Source organism: Dermacentor variabilis, chromosome 5 (assembly GCF_050947875.1).
Source record: "Dermacentor variabilis isolate Ectoservices chromosome 5, ASM5094787v1, whole genome shotgun sequence".
NCBI classification, from domain to species: Eukaryota; Metazoa; Arthropoda; class Arachnida; order Ixodida; family Ixodidae; genus Dermacentor; species Dermacentor variabilis.
Window position 1 is genome coordinate 173,953,301 of NC_134572.1, and position 20,214 is coordinate 173,973,514.

General features: G+C 45.3%; 1 protein-coding gene across 1 annotated transcript in view; it reads right to left on the minus strand.

Moving 5' to 3' along the window:
• The window catches only part of LOC142583713 (ubiquitin carboxyl-terminal hydrolase 8-like), a 93,742-nt gene that overhangs the window by 33,297 nt on the left and 40,231 nt on the right, over positions 1 to 20,214 (minus strand). Inside the window, exons 6-8 of the mRNA XM_075694201.1 lie at positions 18,483 to 18,654; positions 7,292 to 7,454; positions 3,212 to 3,368 (exon numbers count right to left, since the gene is read on the minus strand). Of these exons, the coding sequence (XP_075550316.1) occupies positions 3,212 to 3,368; positions 7,292 to 7,454; positions 18,483 to 18,654 (492 nt within the window). The remainder of the gene's footprint in view (positions 1 to 3,211; positions 3,369 to 7,291; positions 7,455 to 18,482; positions 18,655 to 20,214) is intronic.

Sequence of the window (20,214 nt, forward strand, 5' to 3'; positions counted from 1 at the left end):
AAATGGCACAATAAAAAATAATTTGTAAGGCATGTTTAGATAGCATAAAGACTAAGGAATGAAAGATAGCAAGCACATTTTTTATCTGACCCTTAATTACAGCCCATTGAACACAAGCCCACAAGATATGGCAACCATGAGGCAGACATTGTAGCAAAATAATTAATTTCCAAAGTGAAAACAAAAAAATTTGCTTGCTATACTAGAGTATACATTAGGCTCGGTTCTGCAAAAAATTTTTTTAGCTCTATTTGTTCTTGGTGTTGAGATATCGAGGCCTGAATATTACATGGAGCCCAAAATTAAGGTTTTGAGCAAAGTACAAAAAACAAACAGCATTAAATATGAGGGGACATGGCATCCAGAACAACCATTTTTGATACTCGCTCTAGACACATGAAACTTTCAGGACACATCCAATATGGTGTGCTGCTTATTAATAGGCAATGAAGATTTTTTCTGACAATAATAAAAAGGTAGTTAGAATCCTTGTGTTAAAAATTTAGGATGTGATTTGGAAGAAATGTAGTGCAACAACATAGGTAAAATGAAGCAGGTATGTTCCTGGAAGTTCAAATACTGCAAGTTGTCACTTGGATGTTCGTATCTGTAATTCAGCCAAAGTTATGAAATTCCAAAGTCGCAGCTTTAAAAATGTGAATTCTTGTTGGCGATTTCTAAAGGATTTAAAAATATTTGGTGTCCTAAGACACTATGTCACAGTTCTTGTGCACTCTCAGACTCGCCTGCATTCAGGGAAAAAAAAGAATGACAAGAATTGAACGAGTAGAAGGAACATAGTGCCGATCCCAAAATTTGAGACTTTAAAAATGCTATACTTCAGGAAAAAAAAAACTAAAAGAAACTGGGAAAATATAAGTTTGAAGCTTCAAAACCAGGAAATAATAATTACAATATAATTAAAAACGCAAAATTCTTCCGCTGACGTAGACATTAGGCGCACATATAGGCTTGTAACAGAATCTGGAATGTGCCAACACGAACCCGCGTACGCGCGAGAGGCATGGGAATAGGCATTGGCACATCGTCTGCAGTCTCCAAAGTAAACCGACACACGGGGACAGAGGGAAATGGTTAGCTTCACTGCTGCGTTATTGCCGATGCGGTATAAGACTGCGTGACACAGTGAATTATCTCCAGCGCGATCTTGTTGGCTCGTCTGAACTTTGGGATAACCGCCTCCCCTTTCTTGCCGTAGGAAGTAGAGATGGCTTGCGCTTCGCTTTTCGTGGACGTGTGCTTGGTTTCAAACTTTTTTTTTGGAGAAGGTTGATTTGCTGCTTACATTCACAATACGATGAACAAAGAAACGGCATATCAGTGGTTTTTGAAGTGACCCACTGCCAGACCTAGCAGACGAGCTCGTCTGCTCGTCTGCTAGGCCTAGTTTCCATAGCAACAGCCAATCAGAAGGCACCTCTCAGCACACTCACGCGCTGAGCAAATACAAAGGCCACACGCATCGCGAACATCGTCAGACCGGCCCCTGATTTTTTTTCGTTTGCGCTTTTTTTATGTGGCCATCGTCGGCGAGGATACGGGGAACTGAAAGGTGGAACTTTGAGCTTTCAAATGATACCGAGATGGTGGCACTCAGCGGCGGGAAAGATTAGGAATAGTTCCGTGAACTCCGGTGTTTCTGCATGATTTTGTGGTCATTTCCCACCGTCTGCGCTGACAAAATAAATTTTTTCGGACGCTTAAGGTGCGTTTTTGGGCAAATCATTTCGATACGGTGTAGATTAGGCATTACAGATGCCAAAACAAGTAGTTCCCGAAAAACTGATTTTTTTTACGATTTTCAGTTTCTAAGACATTCAGACATTCAGACATTTATTTAAGACATTTAAGACAGTCCTTCCTTAAGATTTCATATTACAGAAGCAAAATTTTCCTTAAAATTGATATAATGAGCCTTCTTTTTAGTTCACGGTGTAGATTATGTAGAATACTGTGGCAATGGAATGTAGAATTTTGTGGCAATTATGCTCAAATGTGGTGGCATGGCTTGCGGTACAAAGGCACATCCTGTGCTGTCTAATCACACCTACAATAATCCGTCATACATGCAGAACCAGTGACCGCATTTTATAACAATGCAATAAAATTTTTCCTTCTTGCGCTTTGTGATTGGCTCTGGCTAGATCCTCAGTGCCGTTACTGCAGTGATCGGGCACTTAGTGTGACAAATGATGAGCACTAAATTAAAATGGATGGTTGCAAATTACTGCCGCAACCGTGCAGACTCTTAGCTGACATCCAACTTGGAGCCAATAAAATGTCATGTGAAAAGCAAAAAATTATGAATGAAAGGTTATAAAAACAGGGTCATATAAGCTGTCTGTTCAAATGAGGTATACATAAGGTAAATTATATTTTATTGCGGTAACAATTATACGGACACTCCAGGCACGTTTCCGCCATCGGCGTCGCCGTGATGTTCCATATGAAGTCTGAGTGCGGTAACATAGTGGCCACGCACCGTATGGTGTAGGTGCGAGTGAAAGCGTGCTAGGATGAGCCAAGGGTGGCGGCTTGATTTTGCGTGTGCAAGGGAGGAAGTCGGGGAGGAAGCATGCAATCTTCCACCGTGTGCGAGGCAGTAGGAGAGTGGGGGCTTTACTCTGGCAGCAGCTCCGTATGACACGCCTGAGCGCGAGCCCTATCTTGAAAGTGATCTGCGATGAGTACAGAGTGTAGGTCTGCCAAGAGCTCATAGCTTCGTGCGCGCTGTGTTCTTGTCGCTTAGTTTACGTTGAAACGAGAGGCCGCACGAAAGTAAATTCACTCGCTGCTGCTGCTCTTCCTCATGGCAGTGTTTTGACAGCGAGTGTCCGCATTTATCGCATGAGAAGTGTTTCTGCTTGCCTGTGAGCTCCTGACACCATGCTTTTTAATTTAGTTAGCAAGCGAATGTTTACAGGTTAATCCGGCTGATAAAAGTACTATTCCCACTACATACACTAATTTGCCATCACAATTAATGCTTCACTTTTCAGGCAAAACTGCGACTTTTTTATAATCATTGACAGCTATGTTCCAAAGAAAAATTGGTGCTCCGACACAAGTTGTGTTGCATCTGCATTTGATATTCTATATATGAATATATATGAAATCCTATATATGAAAGCTCTTGCGGCACTCCATTTCACAGCTTCGTTGTAAAAACTGTAAAACAGCGTATACCGACCTGTGCTGTTTAAATAGTTGCTGACAAGTGGGTCCGAATTCGTCTCCGGGACCTTGGTGTGGGCGTTGGTGGTGTGCATGGGGTATCGCATAAGCCAGTCCTCGTAGCCATCCTTCAGAACCATGGGCTCACACCTGAGCACCTTCTGTGTCGACCACTGCATAACGATAATTGCAAAATCAAAAAGAGAGGACAGAGACAACATGCAGATCTTAACATGGCGAGTATGTGTCCCTCTGATGCCGCACAAGCTAGTTCATACCTTCATCAACACATTGTATGAGATGAACTGCAGGCCTCGTGAAGCAGGGCCTCAAAAAGCTTTCTCATGAACAAAAAAAAAAAAAAAGCTAATAAAGAAACTAAGGAAAATTGGCAGCTTCGCCATAAGGGTAAACAGAAGGAAAACGTTAGGTGCTGTACTCAAGCTCAATGTCGCCCCACAGTTCTATGAACATGTGGGCCGACATGTTGGAACATGTGGCGACATGGTGCAGCATCCAAGGTAGCCGCAGTAGCAACGCCCTGGCAGCTAGCTACCAGGAGTCTCGAAATGCTGGCACGATGAGGAGCACAGCCAGTAGCATTGGAGGTGATGCGCATTGTTGGTGCTCGAGATGTATTCGATGGAAAACCGTGAGCCGTTCGTAGCTTCAAATTCACTGTCTGGACAGTGAGGCACACACGTAAATGCAAAGGAGGTGCGCTAGTGTTTGTGTGCACAACCCTCACGCCAGAAGAAGGAAGGCTGAATGTTGCCCTCTTCTTTACAGTGAAATGCACTGTGTGTCTCGCATGCTTCACCGACCATGACAGCAAGGCAGTGCCAATGGCATGAGCATGCCTCAAGTGTTCATTTGATTGCTATCGCAATACAAAAAGAATTTATCGAAAAGAGTCTGCTATAGCTCTACCCAAAGTTTTTTTGCAGTTCCACTAGCATTACAGTGTATTTTAGGCAGGGCTATCCGAACTGAGGTGGCGCTGGGCTTCTTTAGTACAGAGTGGAAAAACAGTGAACTACAAATCTTGCAAAGAGGGTCTCGTAACCTGCATAATAACTTCAGAAGACAGACTTCTGGCATTTGGATGAAGCCCCTGTCAGACCCTAGATGCGCCTCTTTTTACTACAAAATAAAATGCTGTCCTGTTGCCATTACCGCATGACGCTTTGTTGCAATACAAATTTATTACAAGTTCCTACACTCCTAACGTTTCCTCATTAAAACGATTACCTGCTTACCAAAACTCCATAAAGGAGGTTTTGCAGAGACTTTCTTCTTCTAGTGAAGTACCTCTTATAACAAATTCCACTTGCTGCACTGATGACCTGTGTTATAACGAACATTTACTGCATGTAAATGCAGGCAGACCAAAAAAGAATCTTAATCTGTTGACAGTCCACAATGTTTATGGACATTGAACAATATTCTTTGTTGGTGGAAAAATACACCTAGCTTGATTAAATGTCTGCCAAACGTTGCATTGTTGCTCGAGAAACTCATTCTTCCAGGGAGCTACCAATCACCATAGTGGCACTGTCCTCGCAAATTACTGCTGGCATTGTATACATTCCACACTGATGCTACAATTTTCATATTAACATTATACTTGCTAATTGACTTCGTACTTACTCAGCCTTTTCGTAATGCAACTTCATATCACCATATCGGCAATACATGCACTAGATGCTGACACAGTCACTTTGTATCTCTTTTAGCGCAATAAACATTCTTCTTCTTCATGTGTCTAGCTTATTGGTCATACTGCACCTAAGATGCATAAGCCCACTTGTGCATCATGATGCACAGAAATCAAGACTTCAACAAGTTTAGCTTGAGACTATCTACAGTTTCCTTGTTCAAATCTGCGACAAGCACAGAAATGATCTCTGTAGTGAAGTGCTTAATAACTGCTTAATCATCAGCAATCTGTGATCAATCAACACATTATTTCGATGTTGTCCCACACATTAGTACCACTGCAGAATGCTGCACTGAGTAAGAAACTGCTAACTCACAGCATTTGTTTGCGGTTTGCTACCCTAGGGTGAAAGTTGTGGTTTCGCCACAATGGACTAAGCCAGGCATCCGGTGAAAGAGAATGTCTCCATGTCCCAATACTCAATGCTTTCTCAGTGTACAGTCAGCCACAAAAGTTTATGGGACACGGGCTCCACAACAAATGTGAGTGTTTGCTCGCATGGCAATTCTGATTTAATTGACCACTGTGTAGGTCACAAACGACACTGGTACACACTGAGAGCTTGAAGTCAAGACTATGTGCCCCCCCCCCCCTCCCCAGGCTTCGCACCAATTCAGCTTTTTCCCAAATCGCATGTTTTGAAAACTTTTTTGGCCAGCTGTACATTCTTCTACATGAAAGATGAACTGTATTGCATCTCATGGCAGCCTGTAAAAAAGTTTGTACCATCGCCGAGATCACAATTGCAATTCATGCACGTTAGCTGCGCAGTTTCATGAAAAATCTGTGTGAATAGTGTTGTTCTTTAGCTTTTACACCTTTTTAGAATTATTTTTTAACCAAGGCTGAGCTTCATACGACAGCTTGCCAAGCTCACTGGCTGGTTCTAATCAGTGCCACCTTGCTGGGAGTTAGCCACCAAGGTTGCAGTTCAGTTTGGTCATTTGGCACCAAGCCAATGTAACTCTTTGCAGCGGCTGTAAGGCATTACGAATGTGGGGGAACTACCTGAAGATGAGGTTCGTAGCTGCCATGCCCATGTATCAGTCCAAGAAAATCAAGCTAGGCAATGTATGGTGTCTGAAATTTTGATTGTTGTTACACATTGGTTCTGTAGAGTAAGTGACAGCACCATGGGAAAGTCAGAATAAAATCTGTCTGTGACTACATTCATCGACCCGTCAAGCATGGGGGCACTATTTTATGCCATTTGGCTGTGTGCAGGCAAGAGAAGAACCATGTAGAGTCGCTGTTTTTCACTCACTCACTCACTTGCACGCACACACACATACACACACACACACAACAGGGAGTATGCAACACCCCTGTCTTTCTCAATCGTAATATGTCTACATATTATGACCTACCTACCCAAACTTCAAAGTGCAGTGCAGTCTACAGACAAGGACACTCAAATATAGGCCATCCAGCAGGCCCGGGGTGCGCTCTAAAAGCACAAGCCTTGCGACCCACCACAAACGGCCTGAACTGGGGTAGTGCAGGGTAGGGCATAACCCCAGGTCGACGCTAGGCCAATGTCACGACGCATTAAACTGTCACTTGCCGGCCTTTTAATAAAGTTATTCCCATCCTATCCTATCCTATGTCCACCTTTCAAAATTTTTTGGCCAGAATGTGGAGATTAAGCTACAATGTTTAGGAGCTCAGAAGCTGGATGTCAACAAATCATGACAACCAGTAACAACAGGTTAAAAAATTCAGACGATTACAATGCTCCCTAATGTGAAATTTGAGTGCAGCTCTATACGTGTCTTCATTTCGCTATATATTGGCCGGCGCGGATATCTGTCTTGTGCGGCACGCTGCAAACGAGTGCAGTGTGGCGCGACTGCCCTGCTAATCTGGAGATGGTGACAGCCAGCGAGTGGGTGACGTGTGGCCGTGATTCACAGAGGCCACAGTCGACAGACGTTTAACACGACGCATGCTACTGTGACCATTGTCACTGGATTACACTTTTCTTCTCTCACTATCATCATAACCGCCTCTGCTTTCTTCCACATGGTTCCGCTGCACCCTCCTCTCCGCTTTCGCTCTTTCATCCTTCGCTCATTCGCTCAGTTACACAGCGGGAAAACGTCAACACTCGCCGCAGGAACGGATGCCTAAGAGGTGTGCTTTAAAAGGGTGAAAGAACTGCAGCTCTTGAAGCAAAAAATTCAATCATGCCACTATGCCTCACCTTTCAGTAGGCAATAAGCTTATCTTATCTTTGTGTGCACTAAGATAAACCAGGCAGTTTGCCACATACAAAGTGATCATGGTGATAATATACTAGATAACAAACAAGCATGTGATAGTTCTAACATGACAGGATTTTCTATAAACCATAAGCAATATTTCTCGTAGCCATACCTTGTATATTGCATCCTTCAGGACCTTCAGAGGAGCCTGGTTGTCCTCTGGGACATCCGCACTTCTCCAGTCCATTAGGACAACGAAATCGACAACATCGCGCTTCTCAAATAATTCAACGCTCTCCTCGGGTATGCTTCTGCTCAACTCCTCTGCTATGATTCTGAAAATGAGAGTACAAAAAAAAAAGAAGAATAAAGGCAACAAGTGTCAATAGCAGCCGTATGTCCAATAAAACAATTATCACTCTTGTTCCCTTGTCCTTTGTACAGCAAAACAATATTCAGCAGAAATATATATATATACTACGCATAAATTATTGATAAATTTAAGCTCACCTAAAGGTACACTAAAAAGGAATACTAGCTGAATTTGTATTAGTAAAGTTTGCTTCTGTGATGTCAGTACGATCACTGTTACTCTGAGTGAAGGCTTAGTAAGGAAGATGCAAAAATGGAAAGTGAATGGCAATGGTTCCTGTACTAAGTCAGTGTGCCGTCAAGGGTTTTGGTAGCATCCATTGTGTCCTCTCTATAGTTGAACCTTGTTATATAACAAACATGGATATAACAAATTAAATGTAAAATTAGTGAACTTACAAAAACATATCAGCACGTGTGCTTTCTTGTTTCATTCATTTCATTTTCTTGTTTAGACGGGATACAGTGGTCAGAGAACGTATCATACAATTGCAGTGTGGCGATGTACTGACCGTTGGTGCTGAAAAATCGTGTTCTGGTAACATCATCATCATCATCATTATCATTATCAGCATGTTTTATGTCCACTGCAGGACGAAGGCCTCTCACAATGATCTCCAATTACCCATCTCCTGCACCAACCGATTTCAACTTGCACCCACAAACGTCCTAATTTCATCCTTCCACCAAGTTTTCTACCGTCCTCGACTGTGCTTCCCTTCTCTTGGCACCCATTCTGTTCTGTAACTCTAATCGTCCACCAGTCATCCATACTATGCATTACATGGCCTACCCAACTCCATTTTCTTCTCTTAATGTCAACTAGAATATCGGCTATCCACATTTGCTCTCTGATCCGCACAACTCTCTTCCTGTCTCTTAACGTTATGCCTAACATTCTTCGTTCCATCGCTTTTTGTTCGGTCCTTAACTTGTTTTCGAGTTTCTTCTTCAGTTTTCCATGTATCTGCCCCATATGTCAGCACCGGTAGAATGCATTGATTGTACACCTTTCTTTTTAATGATAGTGGCAAGCTTCCAGTCGGGATCTAACAATGTCTGCCGCATGCGCTCCAACCCATTTTTATTCTTCTGTAAATTTTCTTCTCATGATCAGGGTCCCCAGTGAGTAATTGACCTAGGTAAACATACTCCGTCACAGACTCTAGAGGCTGACTGGCAATCCTAAACTCTTGTTCCCTAGCCAGGCTACTGATCATTATCTTTGTCTTCTGCAGATTATTTGTAGACCCCACTCTTACACTTTTTCTGTAAAAGTCATCCATCATTTGCTGTAACTCGTCCACAGTGTTGCTGAACAGGACAATGTCATCTGCAAACCGAAGGTTTCTGAGATATTCGCCGTTGATGCTCAATCCTAAGCCTTACCAGCTTAATAGCTTGAATATTTCTTTCAAGCACATAGTGAATAGCATTGGAGAGATTGTCTCCATGTCTGACCCCTTTCTTTATAGGTAACTTCCTACTTTTCTTGTAGAGATTAACGTAGCTGTGGAATCTCCGTACGTAGATATCTTTCAAGATATTTACATAAGCATCCTGTACTCTGTGAGTGCTGGTGTCTCTACTGAATCATAATCTATGAAAGCCGTACAGTGAGTTTGATTGTGCTCTGCAGATTTCTCGATTACCTGATTGAGGACATAGATGTGATCCATTCTACAGTATCACTTCCTAAAGCCAACCTGTTGGTTGACTAAAATGTTGCCATTATTCTATTGGAAATTATCTTGTGAATATTTTATACAATACTGGAAGTAAGTTAATGAGCCTATAATTTTTCAATTCTTTAACGTCTCCCTTTCTGTGGATTAGTATAATGTTGGCATTTCTGTAGTTCTCTGGGGCCCTTGAAGTCGTGAGACATTTTGTATAAAGGGCTGTAAGCTTTTCAAGCATTATGTCTCCTCCACCTTTGATTACATAGACTGGTATTCCATCTTCTCCTGCTGCTTTTCCCCGTTTTATGTCTTGCAAGGCCCATCTAACTTCATCATTAGTTATAAAAGGAGCCTCTGTAACCTGTTCATTACTACTTTGAATGGACGTATCGTGGCTGCTCTGGGTACTGTACAGGTCAGTATAGAATTATTCTGCTGCTTTTACTGATCATGTTACCATGCTTGTCTTTCTCACTGATTTCATGCTGCGTCCATATTTTACTGCTTCCCCAGTCTTTCTCACGTTCTAATTTCAAATATCCCTTACTTTCTCTTTGTTGATCGGTTTTGACAGTTCCGTGAATTCCAACTGATCTCTTGAGTTGGCCACTTTCGTGCTTTGTCGTTTCTTAATGAGGTCTTTCATTACTTGGGAGAGCTTACCTACTGGTTGCCTTGATGCCTTACGTCCTACTTCAATAGGTGCTTCTGAAGTCAGTATACTTACGATTTTGTTCATTACCTCTGTCAAGTACATTGTTTATTTCTGGAAATTCTTGGCGCACGCACACACACGCAGTCTGTGTTCCATCCCGCCACACTGCATGTGGCTTGCTTCGCTGATTACTTCACTCACTCAGTTTGTTGTGGCATACTCTCCACATGCTGACCGCGCACACACGCCTTCCATGTTCTCCCTGCCCACCACACACCGTTGCCTACTGTCCCGTGCCTGCTACTCTACACAGTTGCCTACCGTCTCGTGCCTGCGACTCTACGCCAACCTGGCGTCGGCCCGGTACCTTCACAGATCTCGCCCTTTTATCCTGTGAAGAGGGCTGCCAGGGCACATGATAAGGGCACAGCCGGTCTGCATTAGCGAGGCCTTTCTGTTTTCCTGTAGGCGGGTCTCTGAGTCTGTAGGTATTGCGTCCAATGTGTGCAGCCACTCTAAATGGCCCTGTGCGTCGGGGGGCAAACTTGGCTGTGAATCCATTGGCTGCCTTACATAGCGGGTGCGTGTACCAGAGAATCAAGTCTCCAACCTGGAAGGTAGCTGGAATGCGCTTTTTGTTGTAATACTTTGCCTGGCTGGCTTTTGTCAAAGTTTGGTGGTCCTGTGCAAAGGCCCAGGCATCTTGAACATACACATTCAGTTCAGCAGCTAGGGCATGAAGCGCAGAAGGGAGCACTTCGGTGCCAGCTGCCTCATTGTGATGGCTCCACGGGTTCCGTAGTTCCCGCCCATAGCACAAGAAGGCAGGCGTAAAGCCAATAACTACACTTTCAGACGTGTGCATTGCAAACGCCACTTCGGGCGGCCTTTTGTCCCAGTTCCTGTGGGAAGTGCAGTAGCCCACCAGGCACTGTTTAACAATTGTGTTATCGCATTCCCCAGTCTGTCCTGCTGATCTGTACGGGACTGTGCGGCTCTCCTTGATTCCCCAGTGTTTGAGAATGCCTTTCCACAGTTTGCTTATGAATGGTTTGCAAGAGATGGAGCTAGGCACACCATGCTGGCAAAAAACATTGATCATTTTATCGATGATCAATTTGGAGGTAGGCGCACGTACAGGAAAAGCTCTACAAACTTTGTGAACCAAAGTTTGCTCACCTATGCTCACCCATCATGCTCAACCATGCCCGGTAGCATTTGTATAACTTCGTGTGTATTTTCCTTTCATCAGTGCTCTTTTGTAAAAGTGTTCACTTGCGTTTACCGGTGTATACTCTAATGCATTTTCTGTACCTTTTTCAACCCACTCCTGCTATAGCGCAAATTGCGCTGCAGTATGTATAAATAAATAAATAAATAAATAAATAAATAAATAAATAAATAAATAAATAAATAAACCTGTCCAGCACCAGCAGGATGTACTTGTGGCGCCGAGGGGTTGTGGGCAGTGGACCAATAAGGTCCAGACTTAGCTGCTGCATTGGGTGGGTGGCCCATGGACTGTCCATAAGTCCTTTTGGTTTTTGCCGGTGAGGTTTGAAAGCCTGGCACTGTTAGCAGCTGTGGATGTAACGGGAGATATTGGAGCGGATACCGAGCCATCTGAACCGGCTCTTCACATGTTTCCAAGTTTTAAAAAAGCCTAAATGCCCACTTAGGGGGTGGTCATGGTCCATTTTCAGTGACATGTCTTGTAAGTGTTGAGCAAGCCAGGCGACCTTACGTTCACTGACTGTGTACATAAGGATACCATTGTTTCAGATTTTGCTGTCATCCCCTAGGTCCTGTACCCTCTTGGACTCTTTAGCGTCACCAGATAGCAGGCCAGACTTTAAGTGTTGCAGCACCTGCAGCAGCAGTGGATCCTTGCGCTGTTCCGACTGGAACTTTGCAGTGTCGGTGAGTGGGGACGCACCAGTCACGTAAACAGGGGCTGCTAGTTCAAAACGAATGGTTTGTTGTGGCTCTTGCACTTCGATTAAAAACCAGTCCTTTGCCAAAGAAAGCTGAGCAGATTCGGCAGCAGGGATGGGGCACCTGCTTAGTGCATCCGCTGGGATGTTGGCTCGTCCTTAACGATGCCTTATGGTACATTTGAACCCTTATAATCTTAACACCCAATGTCGTACTCTGCACGATGTCAGCTCAATCCTAAACATCCAAGCCAATGGTGCATGGCTTGGATGTTTACATGGTAACATACATGGTAACAATGCTCCTCAAATGATGTGAATTCTACATACGGTCGGAATCTATCGACAGCTCACACCACAGCGGGTGGGAGCTGTGGGTAAAAAGGACAGGATGGTTCTTTTTAGCAGCGCTGAGGGTCCTGCTTATAAGTGACACAGGCCTCAGTTCCCCTTCGACTTTCTGCAACAACACTGCCGAGAGGCCAGTGCCACTGACATCTGTTTCAATCACAAAGGGCCTGTTCAGGTCAGGCAATACCACAGCCACCTCTCCTGCCAGTGTTAGCCTCAGAGTCTCGAACGCTGTCTGTTGCTCGGCACCCCAAACCCAACGGGCTCCTTTCTTGAGGAGAGCTGTCAGGGGTCTGGCTTTGTCAGAAAACCAGGGGATAAAATTTCTGTAGTATCCCACAAGGCCCAAAAACATTTGTACTTTCTTAACTGTTTTAGGGCATGGGAACTCTTCAACCACTCGCACCTTGTCCGGATCAGGTTGACATTAGCCTGGAGAGGTTACATGTTCAAGGAACTTTCATGCCTATTCACAGCATGTAACATTGCTGGGATTGCTTGTCAGGCCTGCAGAGCCAATTCTTCACAGTACCTCATTAATATGTTGTAGGTGGTCCTCAAAAGTTTCTAAATAAATGAGCACACCATCAAGAAATGCCATGCAGTAGTTGTGTTTTATGCCTTCTAACACTTTGTCTATGAGAGACTGAAATGTTGCTGGCCTACCTGCAACCCCAAATGGCATTCATTTAAATTAAAACACTGCTCTATGGTACAAGAATGCAGTCTTCAGTACATCTTCGGCAGCAACCGATACTTGAAAGAAGCCCTGAGCATGGTCGAGGCTCATGAACCACCTAGCACGGCCGAGCTGAGTGAGTACAAAGTCTATGCAGGGCATGGGATATACTGGCACAGTTGTGATTGCATTTAAGGGTCTGTAGTCAACCGCAAGGCAATATCCTCCAGTTTTCAACTTTACTAATACAGGTGCACTGGCCCAGGAACTGGAGCAGGGCTCAATGAGGTCTTGGTCCAGCAAATCTTGGATACACCCATCAAGAATTTCTCTCTTTTGGCTGTTAACTGGGTGCAGCTTGCATCAACTGGTGGGTGGCTGCCTGTGTCTATATTGTGAACGACCAGGGACATGCAACCTGGCAGAGTGGTAAAAATATGGTTATTGTCTGCAAGGATGTTGTTTAAGTTTCTGCTTCTGCTCCTCCCGAAGATTCCTTAGACTACACTCGCCACTCTCAGTGGTGTTATGGCATACATCCTACACATCTGCAAAAAGTGCCTGTAGAGAGCTGGCCACATTTTCATCAGGCTCTTGACCTTGCTTATCGCATTGCAACGCAGTCTTACAGACTGACAGGGGTCTGTGTCCAGCATCCGACACACACGGCCGCTTCGGTGCCTTCTTAAATTTGATGAGCCCATATGGGTCAAAGTGTAGTGACCATCCGCCAAGGCTCATGCGGAGAGAAACACCTGCCACCTCAAGAAAATCCTGCTCAGGGACACAGCTATGGCAAAGTGACACAGCTCTGGCAAAGGAAGAAAACGCTGCTTCCTGGACCCATCTTGCCAACGAATACGACAGCAAACTGATTGTGCAGTTTGTGACCAGCCCTGAGCAAGCATCAGGGTTAATGCTTCTTCCCTGAAGGTGGCTCCCGCGCACTTGGCCGCTGTGATGGCATGGCTACCTATTAAGCTCACGCCTGCCCCAGTGTCCATGAATGCACATAAAGGACACTGTTACCAATCAACAGTTCAAGCAGTGGTCCTTTATTCCTGGCTGTTGCGAGCACTTGCAGGGACATCGTGTAGCCGTCGGCCGGAAAGGTTTGGTTGAGCGTTGCAGCGGTGTGCGGAGATGAATAGATGAAGGCCAAATCAACTTCTGCTTGTGCAATACGCAGTGGCGCATAGCGCAGGCGATGCCAAGCGCGTTCCATAATAGGGCCGGCCGCCTTCGCCATTTGTTGCAGGTGTGCGAAGCTCATGCTGGCTGTTAGGTCTTGGAATGTCGGGTGCATTTGTCTCCACACGCATTCCACCTTTTCGGCATCTGAAACAGGCTCCGCTATGCGGTCATAGTATTTGACAATGACGTGAATGAACTGCTTCAGGTTTTTTGCCGGATGCTGAGTGCGCTGATCTAGCTTTGCTTTTAGTTTAAACTTGTAGTCAATGGTGGCAAACTTCGTCACAAATTCAGATGCGAAGGACTGCCAGCCGGGGTGCGCACCTGAGAAGCACCACCATAGTTTGGCTGACTCCTCCAACGCTGCTGGAAGCAACTGCAAATGGAGGTCAGGGGAGATCCCCGCAATATCGCAGTACTCCGAGTACTTCTCCAGAAAGTCTTGAGGCGAATGTTGGTCCGGGTAGCCACGAAATTTCGGCAGTGGGACGGGCACACCTTTGATATTGAGCGCTGGCCCTGCACTGGTTGTCTCGTAGGGCCTAGCCATGCGGGTTGCCTCGTCAGGCATAACCATGTCGTTGAGCGGCGTGGTGTGAAGAATTTGAGCTATATCAGCCGCGAGTCTCTCCCTTTCCATTGTGGTCCTGGAGGTCGAAGTCAACAGTCCTTGGACGATCGAAGAAGGCAGGAGAGGCTGAACAACCGGCTGGGCAGCACTAGACGATTGTTGGTCCTCCACGTTAGGTCCGGTCAGACGAGCACCCACTTGTCAAGTATGTTCTTTATATAGGGAAATCCTCGGCGCACACACACACATGCAGTCTGCGTTTCGTCCTGCCACACCGCATGCGTGTTGCTCTGCCGATTACTTCACTTACTCAGTTCGTTGTTGCGCGCTCCTCGCATGCCAACCGCCCACACACGCCTTCCCTGTTCTCCCTGCCTGCCACACACCGTTGCCTAACATCCCGTGCCTGCGACTCTATGCCACCTGGTGTCCGCCCGGCACCCCCGCATCTCTACATCACCTTAATCCCTCTGTTCTAACGCTGAATATTTGTTTGTAAGCATCAGCCTAAATTGGTCTGCTTTTACCCTTACTGTGTCTAGGTTGGCCTGTTTCCTCTTGACCAATTTTAAATTAAATTATGTGGTTTTAGATGCCAAAACCACTTTCCGATTATGAGGCATGCCGTAGTGATGGACTCTGGAAATTTGGACCACCTAGGGTTGTTTAACGTGCACCTAAATCTAAGTACATGGGTGTTTTTGCATTCTGCCCCCATCAAAATGCGGCCGCCATGGGCGGGATTCGATCCCGTGACCTTGTGCTTAGCAGCGCACCGCCATAGTCACTAAGCAACCATGGCGGGTTCTGACCAATTTGCCCAATTTTACTCTTTCTTTCTTCATATTGAGGTGAATCCTAGACCACACTAACCTATGATCGCTACACTTTACCTTACCTAACACTTTTACGTCCCACACTATGCTGGGATTGGCAAAAAGTATGAAATCTAGTTCATTTCTTGTTTCCCCATTTGGGCTTTCCAGGTCCACTTTCTGTTGCTACGCTTCCTGGAGAAGGTTTTCCTTATTCACAGCTTATTCCCTCTCGCGAATTCTACCAACATACCTCCTCTAGTGTTCATAGAATCGATGCTGTAGTTGCCAATTGCTTGTTCACCGGCCTGCTTTTTCCCCCCTTTTGCACTGAAGCCGCCCATGACTACAATACAGTAAAACCTTGTTCACACATTTTCAAAAAATCTAGAGAAAAGATGTACTAACTGGAAAAACATACGATCCGAAGTAACTAAAAAAAAATGAGACAGATTCAATTATTGTTGATGCCTACATAATGCAAAGCATCGCGTGGATCGTTGCAGCATGAGACGCTGACGCGTGTCGAGCTGGTGTTGGTGCTCCGGTGGCCCGAGGCATGTTTTGTTGTTTTCCTATTGCATGGTGTTTTAAGAGGGTGACAGTAAATGGAAACAAAATCGAGCTAGTGGGCGACACCGGATGCTGCCAAAGCAAAATATGATGCCCACATTGCGCCACCTGCAGCAGAGATCGGTGGCGTGTTTGGATTATCACCGACTAAAAGCGTGCAGTACGCTACCAATGGCACTACGCACCATGCGCTGTAAAATGGATAGGTGAAGATGCTTATCGCATTAGGTTTGGCAGTGATAGCTGTGAATGTGGTGTGCAACGACTCGGGCGGAGATTTGCTGCTACCAGAATAAGAAACTGTGCGCGTTGTGGTTTCACAAGAGAAGGGTGACTATATATTGTTCTCAATCGCACGCGCCTTGCACCTTTTCTTGTTCACATGGGATCTAGCGACTAAAAAACGCATACAATCGTAGTCTGCAGCAGGGAACGGCAGCGCATTTCGGTTATCACCTATTAAAAGCGTGCATTATGCTTCCGATGGAACCACGCACTGTGAAACAGATAGGCGAAGATGCTTATCACAGTAGGATTGGCGGTGATAGCTGTGAATGCCTCGTGCAATGACCCCCGAGCAGATTTGCTGGTACCAAAGTGAGAAACTGAGTGCGTGCCAGCATTTTCACGTGAGACGAGCAGGCGAGTATTGCGATGAAGCTGCTGCAGCGGGCAGCTATGTACTGTTCTCAACAGCACGCACGCCCCGTGCACTGTCTTGTTTACATGGGATCTAGCGGCCGGAAAACATACCGTACGATCGCACTTTGGCGACGTACTGAACATTGGTGCCGAAAAATCGTGTTTTCCGGGAACATATGAACCAGTGAAAAATGAGTGTAGCTCTATTGGGCCATTTTTGATGCTCTCGATTGTGAACGTTGGCGCTGGGAAAACGTACGTAACGGGAATGCATCAACAAGGTTCTACTGTATGTTGAGTTTGCACTTTTCTCATCACTAATTCAATATCTTCATAAAACTGTCCTATTTCATCATCAGCATGACTAGAGGTTGGAGCGTAGCTTCTATTACCTTTATTCTATACCTCATATTTAGTTTTATTACAACTACCATTACACTCCACATACAGGAAGGTATGAACTGGTAAAAAATAAGCGCAACTCTATTGGGTCATTGCTTGTGTACTCGATCACAAACGTTGGCGCTGGCAAATCGTATGCAGGTTCTACTCTAACTTGACGACAGTGGTAGTCCAGTGAAAAACCAATTACAGTCGAACCCGGCTATATCGAACTCGCAAAAAAACGCCTATCAGTTCGATATAGAGCATAATTCGATATAAGCCTGCTAAATAATTGGATGTCATAAAAGCACATACCATTTATAAAACCACTTTATTGATTAAACTAGCTTAGTTTCGCACGAAATAGTCCTGCATTTTCTTCTGCTTTGGCAATTTCGCTGCCTGCGACGCACGCACTTTTCCACATTAAGGAGTCGGAGCAGCTGAGGCCGCAACTTTCCGCATTCGCACAGAAGCACCGGACTAGTGCGAGCGCACCAATCACTTCGGAGGATGTGGGCCAAGGACCGTCATTGCTTTCCTCATTGTGCCCACTTTCACTTGTGCTCGGTACGATGTTCGCAATGTAGTCTTCGTTTTCGGGCTCTCCCGTGGTCGCGACACATCATTTGCGCTCACGAACTGATCCACCGTTGATTCGTCAACAGCTTCCGGAAATTCTGACAGTTCGCTCCAAACTTTGGCAACGGCTTCGTTGCATTCATCAGAATTTACGGTCATCACCGAGCACGCGGAAGTCGGCACGGCTGAAGCAATTTCAGATTAACCACTCGTACACGGCCGTGCGTACGAGTCGGGCGCCACGGGCACCGGGTCGCGAGTTTGGACGCTTTAGCCCTAATCTCCCCCTTATTCTTCAAGATCGTGCCGAGAGTGCTCCTCGGAATCTTGTGCTCTGCGGGGACATCCGACTTCTCACCACGTTCGACACGATTTATGATTGCGAGCTTCACGACGAAAGGCAAATTCTTCCGCTTCATCACGGCAACACTGCGGGAGAAAGCCTACAAGGCGCACACAAAAACAGCGAGACAAGTCGCACTTTCGCCATCTTGCACGACGAGGGCACAAGAGCATCTGATTGGCTGTCTGAGCAAGCGCTGTGGGCGGGCCAGGATCATTTTTTGCAGGGGGTGTGCCGACGGCTCGTCCGAGGCAGCGCGGTTGGGCGCGGTCACGGTAGGGAGAGCGGTTGGATGGAGCCGCGCAGCCGGATTTTCTCCGCCACTGCGAGGGAAAGCCAACTTCCAGGGGCACTTTCCGCCGCTTGGCGTTCTATATATCGGGTGTCGCTGCTATTTTTGTTCGATGCAAGCGTAATTTTTTCGATATATACTCATTGTAACTATATCGTGTCCAGAAATTGTTCGATATATAGAATAATTCGATGTAAACGGGTTCGATATAGTCGGGTTCGACTGTACTGGGGAAAAGTAAAACAATGTATGACAATATGTGGGCCTCAATATGCGGGTGCAGCAGTGTCGTACCCTGGTTTGAGGACCTCTTCTGGGATGTTGATGCAGTCGCTGCTCTTCAGATGAGAGTCAAGAAAGTCTTGTCTTGGCCTGGCATCCATGATTAACACATTCGTGTCCTTGTCCTGGAGCATATCTAAAAGCTTGAATGACGACAGCTGCGTCGCAGGTGGCTTGATAACATCTGGAAATGAAGAGTGGAAACAAAAGAAGAGCAGAACTTAGGAGAGGAAAATTATAATCCCTGAAGCTTTCACAGCACGAGTGAAATGCTCTCGCGCACACAGTTAGGGGCAGCTACACATAAAATAGCGTCATTAAAACGACATCAGATCTGACACGAAAATAATGTTGTTATTTCTAATATTCATTATGGGTATATTTTCGCTACACACTGACATCGGTGAGGAAAATCAAGCTTACGTCGTTATATCCAATAATTCATTACTTCCATGTCCATTATATTGAGGTTTGACTGTACAGTACATAGCTCTTACTTAAACTACTGGCTTTTTTCACATAGAGTTGGCAATTCATAGTATACATCATTTAATATTATTTATGGATGCACTACTTGCCCCTTTAGTCCAAAATAAATGGAACACATATGTTGGGTGCGTCCATTTCAAATTGTACTTCCAGGTTGTACTTTCTCATCTATAGAATGGTTGTGTCGTCTGCAAGTGTTACAACAAACAACTAGGATTGCCAAATCTTGAGTGGACAACGTCAGGATGAGGGGCTGAGGAGAGAGACAGACCTTGTCGGTGCCAACAACCACCAGTCTATATGGGCACGAAAGCCGAACAATTTTTTTAGTCTACCACGTTGCATATTACAACAAGAAGGACACAGTATAGTTGCCTAAGGGCTTACAACAGAACTAGAACCACAACAAAAAACGAAACTGCCTTTATGTTTATGACAACGCAATAGAAAAAAAAGTGTAAAGGTAAGCTGTCAGGCATTATAAAAAGAAAATCTGGTCTGTTTATCTGTTTATCTGTTTATCGATATCTAATAGAAAAAAAAACAACAAAAGTCGTGACATTTGGCCAACCCGATTGGGTCAAGTTGAGACACAGGACGTTTACTCAAAAGTTAGGACGTCCTGCTAAATTCAAGACGGTTGGCAACCCTTCACACAACACACGTTTCATCGTGACAGTGACAGATGATGGCACTGCTCCTTTTGCTAATACCATTTTTTTCTTAGTCCCATATCACCACGAATAGTATGTTGTCAGGGTTCTCTACAGAAATTTCTGAGGGATGAAGATTCTGTGATCGGCAGGGGTGAAGGTGGGGGGGGGGATGTACACATGTAACCAAGATGTTTTTTACGTGCAAGCATAAGTGGCCAGCTTGAGAAATTGGCGGTGTCTGTCTGAAGCTGCAAAGCAAGTGAACGTGGAAGGGGCCTGGAGATATTGAGAACCGCATGCTGGGGAAAGTACGAAGGAGCATGCTGACCGTGCTGCAAAGTAATGCCACCTAGAGAAATAAACAGGTAACGTTGAGCAGAGTGTGGATGGAGAAATGAGAAGCGTCACAGAGTTGGAAGGCAGGAGAAGGAGGGTTGGCTACCCCTGGCAGTTGCTACAGGCTTTCTTTGCAATGCATACATACAGGATTCGTCTCATGATAACATTGTCCTCGCTTGCCTTACGCTCTGTGTGTGAGTGAGTGAAAGCATGTGACGGCGAGCCGATGATGGCAGCTCAATCTCGCGTGTGCAAGGGGA